This window comes from Achroia grisella, unplaced genomic scaffold (genome assembly GCF_030625045.1).
Source record: "Achroia grisella isolate CSIRO2021 unplaced genomic scaffold, CSIRO_AGI_Agris_v1 utg1244, whole genome shotgun sequence".
Lineage (NCBI taxonomy): Eukaryota > Metazoa > Arthropoda > Insecta > Lepidoptera > Pyralidae > Achroia > Achroia grisella.
In genome coordinates this window covers 749,953-761,091 of record NW_026712605.1, presented here as the reverse complement: position 1 = coordinate 761,091, position 11,139 = coordinate 749,953, and the positions used below count along the sequence as shown (strand labels likewise).

Genomic DNA, 11,139 nt, shown 5'->3' with positions numbered 1-11,139 from the left:
GTTTCCCAAAATTAAAAATTAAAATTAATACATTTAATAAGCTAAAGATCAGTTGGATTAGTAAAGGCATAAGGCTTAGCAGTAGGGTAAAAAGATCACTGAGATATAAATATTACAAAGATAAGACTTTAGAAAATAAAACTAAGTATAAAACATACTCCAATGTATTAAAAAAATGTATATATAATCTCAAAAGAAACGCAAACATTAAATTCATTAACAGGAGTAAAAATAAATGCAAAGCATCTTGGACTATTATAACAAATGAAATCCACAACATGACATGTGATAATAATATAAATATTTTAAAGACTAGTAATAAAGTATTGACAAAACCTACAGACATAGCCACAGCTTTCAACAACCATTTTATTGACATAACAAATGGATACAAAGAGGAATATTATAAAATGAACTCTAAACGAACTGTGAGTCACTCAATGTTTCTAAAACCAGTTTCACAGAACGAAGTGAAAAGACAGGTTTTATCATTAAATAATACAAATTCTGAAGGATATGATGAAATATGTACAAAAATAATAAAAGACAGCATCGACGAGATAATAGATGTTTTAACTCACCTAATTAATTTATCTTTCTCAAGCGGAACGTTCCCTGAGCTTTTAAAAGCATCCATAGTAAAACCCCTTTATAAGAAAGGTAATAAAGATGATATGGCAAATTATCGTCCAATCACATTAATACCAATTTTCTCAAAGATCTTTGAAAAATGCATGTTGACGCGATTAATGGATTTCTGTAACAAATATGAAATAATTTCAAAAGACCAATATGGGTTCCAAAAAAATAAGTCGACAACACTTGCCTCATTTTCTCTCATAAAAACAATTTTGACAAATATAAACGACAAAAAATACACTACAGCTGTATTTTTCGATCTTTCAAAAGCTTTCGATTGTGTATCCCACAAAGTATTGTTGAATAAACTGGTAAACGTTGGAATAAGAGGCCTTGTCCTGGATTGGATAGCTTCTTATCTTAACAATAGAAAACAATGTGTAACAATCACAAAATTGGATAAATATAATATTGTCACACCTTATTCTTCTGGATACAGATCAAATAAATATGGAGTTCCACAAGGAAGTATATTGGGGCCCATACTATTCTTACTGTATATTAATGATTTAATTGAAATAACTACAAATAAATGCATTGTCTTTGCAGATGACATTTCTATTATAGTAACTACTGATAAAAAATATAAAACATTGAAAGACCACGAAATTGATATAAATGAAACTATAACCCTAATAATTAAATGGCTTAACATGAATAATTTGACAATAAATGTAAATAAAACTAATTATATTAATTTTAATAAATTGAAAAATGAAATCTGTCATCTTAATGTTAACTACAGAAATATACAAATTGAATCAGTTAATGAAACAAAATTTTTGGGTATAATGATAGATCAACAACTTAATTGGACAAAACAAATCGAAAATATTAGTAACAAAATTAATAAGTTTATATATGCAATGAAGCGTGTTAAAAACATAACGAACAGAAAGACTGCACTTACTGCATATCATGCATACGTGGAATCTGTACTGCGTTATGGACTATTAATATGGGGAAATGGTACAAATATTAATAGGGCATTCATTGCTCAAAAAAAGTGTATTAGAGCATTGTGTGGTCTTGCACCGTACGAGTCATGTCGAACACGTTTCAGAGAACTTGGACTACTGACACTTCCATCGCTTTATATATATGAGGTAGCTGTTTTTGTAAAACAAAATTTAAATTCATTTACGAAAGCAAAGGACATTTATCCAAGAAATACCAGAAATCCTAATAGATTGGTACTTGCTAAAACCCATACAATGACACAGTACACAAAAAACTGTGAAAATATGTGTATAAGAATTTATAATTGCATTCCTGAGACATTAAAGACGAATAAGAAAATATTATTTAAGAAGACATTACGAGAATGGTTAAAAAATAAGGAATTTTACAGTTTAAACAATTTTTTTGACAATGTATAAATACCGACTAGAGAGAACCTATTTAACTATTATTATAATTATTATTATTATTTCTTTCTGTATAGTTAATTATGCATAATTTTAAACAATAATATTTTGCATGCCTTTACTATGGCAAAACACATGATACTAAGTTTTAATTACCATCTTTTATACTGTGTTTTTTAAGCAAATAAATTATTATTATTATTATTATTATTAATAAATGTGTGAGTAAAATTGTCAGTCCTTCGGAGGCCCCCTGAGAATGGGAGCCCTGGTTACGGGCCCCGTGTGCTCTTATGGTAAAGAGGGTATTGGTTCCAGGTCACAGCAATAAGATCTCGCTTTTGAAAATAGAAAAAAAAACAGTAACACAAGAGTATGACATGTTGGTAAATAAAAAAACTAGAGAAGAAAATATTATTGTTCATTTCTAACATTCATTAATATATAGTTCTCGTATTCTTTGTGCCTTTTGCCGTTCAAGTTTAAGAAGAAACAACTTAAAGATGCGGACTACGAATACCTTTTTTTCCTTAGAGAAAGTCCTCATGGAGACCCATATACCGAGGTATAAATTTACCTAATAATATTTACCTAATCTACACATATCTACTTACCTAATCACTACAATAACCACTACAACATTATTCTAAAGAGCTAAAGTTTGTGGGATTGTTAATTCGCGATAATTTTCGGTGATCCGATTTCAAAAATTCTTTTAATGTTGGTTACCCCATTAATCGAGGAAGAAGATCGGAGAAGCAATGAAAAATTTTGCGGGGAACGAGAAAATGGCCGCACCTCCCCTGTGTGCGAAGTGTGCGGAGCACACAGGCGCATGTATGATTGTTATGAAATTATTGTTTTCTATTTATAATTAATTACACTCAATAGCATATACTATAGCAAACAGCAACACCAACTTGTAGGATAGGTTTCGCACACAGGCTCTGTATGGGGTCGGTGCGCCCATGTATATATGAATATATGTATATATATATGTATTTAGTTGTAGGGTGAGATTTAGCTGTCAAATTGCAAAGTTATGACACTTTAATAAATCGTTCGTTTAAAATTAATGTTTTACGATTATTTATAAGAATTTAAGTAAGTAGGTACTTACATTACATCGCAAATATTTTGCAAAGACTCGAGTTACAAGCATTCGAGAAGCATTTTCAAGGATTCCGTACAAGGGGCAGCAAAGAATGAAAGAGTTCGAAATTAATTTTAACGGAGCAAACAGCTTCATTCCTCTCTTGAAACTTTCATATCGCCCAATCCAAAGGTTTCTTACTTTGTAAACTGGTTGTGTTTCAAAATGACGAAACGTATTTTTTTTTAATATAAGTATCTGGATGAATACAAATCTTTACAATGCTCGAATAATCAAACCCGCGAACCTATCGGAACTGTACTATGTCTATAGCACTGTACTAAACAACCTCTTCAAATAGATATTTTTGTATGTGGATGGTTTTTGTTCGTATTATTGTTGTTAAGGCCCCAACCATCACCTCCAAGGGGTATGCAGAAGACCAATGTCACTCAGAGAATCCATCAGACAATTTATAAAAGTCAACGCAAACAAAAATAGCTCCCGCGCTACGGTAAAATTGGCGCGTAAATTTTATTTTTTCTCATTCGTTTTTGTTTTTCTTGTTCCTTCGGCAAAGGGGTTTAATTCAAAACTTTTCAATGAAAATCAAAAGCCACGTTGACTGTATTAAAACTGGCTTGTTTTTTATAGAAGAGTGGCAGTAGTGTATGCTTTCAGGATGGAAAGCATTTAGGAAAAATGTTTAAAATGAAATGCTAGTTGATTATAAGAATAGAATAAATAATTTAATTCTGAAACACATGTACATAGCTAATAGCACAGATAAGATAATATTACATACTAATAGTAAATAATGATTTACTGACTATCATGTTTGCGATCGCAAATAGCCATTTAATATCTTTAAAAATAAAATTATAAATATTCAAATTTGGAACGTCAGGCATAGAACATCGATGTTATTTTATATACATTTTGCACTTCTTCTAGTACATTCCGTGGCGACATTATTAAAATCAATCTACAATACATTCTAAATATTTTTTATTTCAATAGTACAATAAATTAAACAATGAATATTCCTCCAGCAAACATACCTGAGTCCACAAATGGTACCTGTTGTATTTGGATTTCACTACCTAATTTATATTATTAACAATTATTTATAACTTGTTTGTTTTTAAACCGATCTGAAGAAAACAGACACTAACTTATAATAAATAAATAACCTCGGACAATTAACACAGCGCCATTTAGTCCCACGGTAAGCAGTTTGCACTTATGTTTTGGGTACTAGATAAATGATATTAATACTCAGATATTTTTTATGTAAATAGATACATAATATACGTAGAAAACACCCAAACCAATACAAACAATCATACTCATGAAAACAAATGTTTGCACCGTGCGAGGAACCGAACCCGCGACCATCGGAGGTAAAGTTGCGTGTTAAACCGCTAGACCACTGAGAGCGTCAAAACTAACTTATAAGAGAAACTTATTACATTAGTGAAAACTGCACCCAACTAGGCATAGTTGTATCTGAGAATAGCACGCACAAACGTACACACAAATATAGGTAATTCTGACAATCATTATTATCCGTTTTATTACGTTGTTAAAGATATATGAGAAAAACTATTATTGGGAGACTCCAATAATAGTTTTTCTCATATATGTATCTTCCATATACAAACAGCGATTAATTACATTATTATTATACGTATAGTTATTTCTAAACTAATTTTCAACTTTACGTATGTTCTTGAACGTGAAATATGAACTCCCATCGTGATATTAATTAATCGATAAATATTACACTAATATATAATATAGTAATTATTTATGTATTTATTTCTCCTTACAAACATAGATATCAAAAAATATAGTATTTTCACAAATACGAGACATTGCTATTCACATTGTTCAGGCGTTTTAATTATTTGATAGAAAAATTCTTTATTCAACATTTACGGCATACAAAGCACAATGAAGGTATAGAAAAAAATAATATACAAATAAAAAAGTAGAGGTAGCATTATGTGCCACATCGGTGTATACACAACCGACTCAGCATAAAGCCACAGATAAACCGGTGCGGTGGCGTTGGTACTGTTGACACCTGTAGTATATGTATACATCAGCTATACATATAAATAAAATTGGAGTATCAGTTTGTAATATTGAAATAACCGTTTTTTTACTATATATGAATATAAATACAGTACATACAACAAAATATTTTTTTTACAATTTTTGTCTGTCTGTCTGTCTGCTTATTCCGGCTAATCTCTGAAATGGCTGGACCGATTTTGACGGGTAGCTGAGGCTACATTATTTTAGAAAAAATCTTTTATTTTATGAAAATAAAGTTAAATTCCACGCGGATAAAGTCGCGGGTGCAGCTAGTATATATTAAATTTTGTGCTCGTTAATGAATATGTGTAATTTCTCACAAATATGTGAAAAGGACGTGTGTATAGTGTACCATAGTATTATTATTATTATTTAATAATAGAAACTTAGGACAATTCACACAACGTCATCTAGTCCCAAGCTAAACAGAGTTTATTTTATGGATTATAGAAAATTGATATAAATAAATAAATACATTTCTTTGTAAATATATACACAATATACATAGAAAGCATCCAGACTATACTATCATACTCATGCATACAAATATTTGTATCGTGCGAGGAATCGAACCCCAGACCATCAGAAGTAAAGCGGCGTACTAAGCCCTTTACCACCAAGTCTGTGAATGAAATAACTTGATGACCGCAAATATATAAATCTAAATATATATAACTCAAAGGTGACTGACGTAGTGATCTATCAACGCACAGCCCAAACCACTGGACGGATCGGGCTGAAATTTGGCATGCATGTAGATGTTATGACGTAGGCATCCGCTAAGAAAGGATTTTGATTTATTTTACCCCCAATGGAATAACATAGGGGATGAAAGTTGGTATGAAACTTGGTCAATTTTAAGCCGATCGGGCTGAGATTTTGCATGCATAAAGCTACTACGACCTAGGTATCCCCTAAGAAAGGATTTTGATAAATTCCACCCCTAAGGGGATAAATTAACGCGAGCGAAGCCGCGGGGAAAAGCTGGTAACATATAAATTGCGATTATCGTTATATCAGAAACATTTTCGAATATACTCCACTGAATATGTTAATCAGTAACAAAACGCTCTGTTCATGACAGCCAATAAACAATTAATCTTCCTTAAAATGAGATCCCATTTAATTAATGTCCATTTACACTGGAGCCCTCATGCTTACGTTTTAAACACGCATAGAGGGCGTACGGGCCCGTAACTTGTTAATATAACGTGCAACTCTACAATTTATACCCACCCTTCTCATTACATATGTCAAAGAGTTTATGTAGATATATAATAACATTAGAACACATTACGATATTTAAAACTGTTCTGTTACTGTTTGGCGGCGTGGTGGGCCGGGTCATTGGGCCCCCTAAAATATGGTCGAGCGCAGTGATGGCTGGCTCATTCGTCATACTCGTGAACGGGTGCTGCTTGTAGGGACTGGTCTGCTCTAATCACTATGACTGATATCCTTTTATTAATTGTTTAACCAGTTGGTTATATATTCAATATATTTTCTATTTGAGTATTTAATTGAATTAGTGCTAATTGGTGGTTTGTATTCACACACTTAAAATTAAAAATGTAAAGTAATAATAAAATTATTTAAAAGAGCTACACGCAAGTTTCTTGCTCGTTCTTCTTGTGATGAGACAGCTTTCCGAACGAGCGGTAGATTAAAAAATGTAATGACTATTCAAAAGTGCTTCAATGTAAGTTTATTTGAATAAATGATTTTCTATTCTATTCTATTCTAAAATTTGACGCGGTCATTAGTAATACCTATAGGTAATTAGTAAATTACGGGATCTTACCATGTTTTATTTTTATTGAGTTCCCGATATTTCAGCAGTGTTTCAACCGCCATGATCACGGGTAAACTGAAGAGCAACGGGTAAATTTGTATTAAAAAAACCAAAGTTGTATTAAAAAATATCTATAATACGAGAAATAACACGCAGAGTAAATTTGTTCAACCGAGAGCTATCAATTATTGCGGGTAAAGAAAACGGGGTTTTTGGTTCCAAAAATATATAACAATTTAGATGGGTTACAACGAAATTCTAATTTAAGTAGACCAGTACTGAAGTTGAATTAAAAAGAACACTTTTAGATAACGTTTTAAAAAAAATGTATTTTAATTGTAATTGTGTGTAATTATTGCTAAATTTCTGTAAAAACGTGTATAGATGTATACAGGTAGGTAAGTATTAAAAAAAATACTAAGCGATATCTTGCCAAGGAACTGTTCTGCAGTTTGGTGAGTCAATGTATAAAAATAACTGTACTTATCTTTATTAAACAAATAAAAACAAATATATTATATATATTCATTTACTTTCAAACGTCTTCCTTTTTTGCTGCTATTGAAACTCGCTCGATATTCATCTCGGCAAACTATACTCACACTATCTTCACGTACAGTTACAGTTACCGTATATTCTCTGCACCACCTATGGTTGCCTAGTAGAAAATGCCGTATGGTGTTAAGCCAAATGTACTGTACTAATTGTGTGCATTAAAGTAAAATAAATAAATATATTCTGATTCCGTTTTCAGTGAGAATATAATTGAAAAACTTTACAATTTCGCATTGGGAGAGATCCGCTTGTCATTATTCAAGACAATTAACTCAAAAACACGCGATGAAACCCCGAATTACAAATTTAAATTATTTATTCAACCCGGGTTGCCGTAATGAGGCGGGAAGGTACACACCAGCCAACCTGACCTTGACCTAGGTATCTCGTTGTTTTGTCTTAAACTATATATATATATATATAATAAAACGCGAATGTTTGTGAGTACGGATGGATGTTTGTTACTATTTCACGCAAAATTCGCTGAACGGATTGTGGTGAAACTTTACAATAATATAGCCTATACATCAGAATAATACTTAGGTTATAATTTAAAAAGATATTGGGAGAAATATATATATATAATAAATGTCAAGTAAATGTGATGTAATATAATAATAATAATAATAAACTTTATTGGCCAATAAAACACTTTTACATTCAATACACATTACGACGAACCACACACTAGACATGCAAGTCTGTAACGTGTGGTTCAGAGGATATATATGTAATATATGTATATACATATATACATATATTACATATATATCTAAACAGTATCTATGTAAAATACATTTGTAAATAACATAAATACAAAGAATCAATATACATATATATGTATATACATAGTAGCACAGATAACATAATATTGTATATAGTAGTAATAGAATTGGGATTAGAATTAGGTAGACATTAATGGAAATACAAAAAAAAAATGTTTTTTTAAAATTGTATGCGTATGTCTGAATGTTACAATAAAATTCAAATTCAAATTCAAAATATCTTTATTCATGTTGAACTAATACAAATTCTTGTGATATGTCAAATCTCCCGTCAGTTCGGAATGATTTTGAGATGAAAAGAACTGACAAGAAACTCAGCTCGTATTCTTTTGTATATTATACATGTTTACAATAATATAGATTAATTTTTAAATTCAAACTTGGTAGGATAGAGTGACCACCAGCATATGGAAAAAGTATTTAATTGTTGTATGTGAATACAAATATACTCAATTAAACGTCAAACAGTTTAAGCTCTCTGGTTTTCAGTGTAGACAAAGCATAATCATTTTTTTAACCATATACTTAATACTTATTTAGCACGCAACCGATTGAGATAGAGATATTTTGTAAAAAGAAGTTTTTTTTCTTTTTATTTTTATGTAAGTACCGTTTGTACTTATATACGCATTTGAAAAACATTAAATTTGAAATTACAAACAGACACTACCTCACTTTCCGATGTATGCAGTGTAAATAATCATGAATAGATATATCAATTTGTTAATATATTACAACATGATTCTTAGTTCTAACAATTAACACATATTCTAGAATGTTTATAGGCGCATATAGTAGCAAATTTTCTTATTCTTTGCAGAGATACATTGCAGGTGTTCCTACACAATGAGGGTGACCTGACCTTGACCGTATTATGAATACGCAGTGTCACAAAGTGAACATACATTTACATCGGTATTCGTACCAAAAAATGTGTAACTATGATATATAACTAGCAAGAGGAAAGGGGATTGTTAGTAATGTGGACTCATGACTTACTAGCAATGTACCATGTCAGGTTGACCACCACGCGGCCCCCCCTGGAAACCATCACGATAAATTCTTGGTGAATTTGTCAAGATGGGCTAACTGACCTGACCTTCACGCTCATCTTATCATCGTCCACTGGTGCCGATTCTCAGACCTACTGAATATGCATATAAAATTCATAAATATAAAGCCATTTCGGAGGAGTATGGTAACTAACATTGTGACACGAGAATTTTATATATAGGTAACATATAATGTATCGAATTATGTGTTATTTTCAGAAGTATATAATATACACTTAGTGCTAACTGTGCCTGCATTTATCCATGGTACTTGGTATAGATTACTTTTTTAAATAAATACCATAAAACATTTGTGAAAAATAAATTGGTTCATCTATTGATGGATTTGGATTGATGAACACTTTTTTAGTTTTATCATTTTGTATACCTATGTATTTGCCATTAAAAAAAAAACAAAAATAAGTCTACAAGGTTCTATAACGTTAATACAGTTGCCCGAAAGTATATTTTGTCATATACTTTCTATTTTTATTATCAAGTGATAAGTTTTTATATTTCACAGAATAAAAGTTGTAATGTCTATATTAATATATATTACATGACAGCACAATTTATATAGAATTATAAACAGGATTCCTGGCTTATTTTCTGACACTAAAAACTAAATAAAAAAATAATAATGATATTACATAGATTAAACTAAAACAGAAGAATTGTAATGTGATTAGTCTATTCACTTTCCCGCCAATACTCATTTGACAGCACAGATACAATAAATAAAAACGTACCGGTTTGAATAGATATCGATTACACGATTAGAGAGATTAATTCATTTTACTCGAATTATCGTAATCAATCAACGGACTACAAGAAGGATTTCAGTTTGGCGGTTTCTTGTATATTACAGTTTTCTTTGTTAAAGCCGTAGTAAGTTCAATTGTTATTCTGCGATTTCATATGTATTATTATTATATTATTATTTCAATAAAATACATTTGCCCCAAACAAAAGCGTGAACATATTTTTAGATTTTTTATTATTCATTGATATATACCTAATAATAGCAAAGGTTTTGTTACTCTTTATAAATCCGAGTCCGCGTCATCATTACATCGTTACGTATAATGACGTCATACGAGCCTTATAAATACGCCCCTGGTTGATTTAACACGTGTTTCATACATATAGAGATAGGGATCCAGCCCTACCTTTGGAAGTGTGCCAACGCCGGCTTTATTGAGTCAGGATCCCGGTAATAAATAGCGCGGACACTGTGGACTAGTTTGCTATGGAATTTACAATCTTAATGTAAACTTTATAACAATGATAATAATAACAATAATGCAGTGTCATTTAGTCCTAAGCTAAGCAGAGTTTGTGTTATGGGTACTTGTTCAAAATCTACCCTGTAGCATTGTAAGCACAGATTATATATTAGAGTCCGTTAGTTTGTGTTCCCGCGGTTTCAAACAATTGTTATTAATACTTATGCCCAATTTACATTCAGCCCGAGTAGGCAGGGCAGTGAGCAGCGCGAGAGTGTAAACACGAGTGGAAATTTTCGCATGTCATTGGCGCTGCCACTCGCGCTGCCCGGCGCTCCCTCGATTGTCGGTTTTTCGTGCGCGAGTCAAAGGACTGGCAACGCGAGTGGCAGCGTGTTTTTACATTCAGCCCTCTCGCTCAGTTGTTGCCCGGCAATATTTCCAGCAGCGCGAGTGTCAGGGGAAGCGGCTGAATGTAAACGTAGCATCAGATTTATTGTTGTTGTAAATACATACATATAGTAAAC

The 11,139-nt window shown here is 31.6% G+C and overlaps 1 protein-coding gene across 1 annotated transcript in view; it reads left to right on the top strand.

Annotated features, from left to right (window-relative positions):
- The first annotated feature begins 278 nt into the window (after nt 1-278).
- The window catches only part of LOC131854717 (dual specificity tyrosine-phosphorylation-regulated kinase 2), a 42,994-nt gene continuing 32,133 nt past the window's right edge, over nt 279-11,139 (top strand). The window contains exon 1 of the mRNA XM_059205858.1: nt 279-428. Coding sequence (XP_059061841.1) covers nt 279-428 — 150 coding nt within the window. The remainder of the gene's footprint in view (nt 429-11,139) is intronic.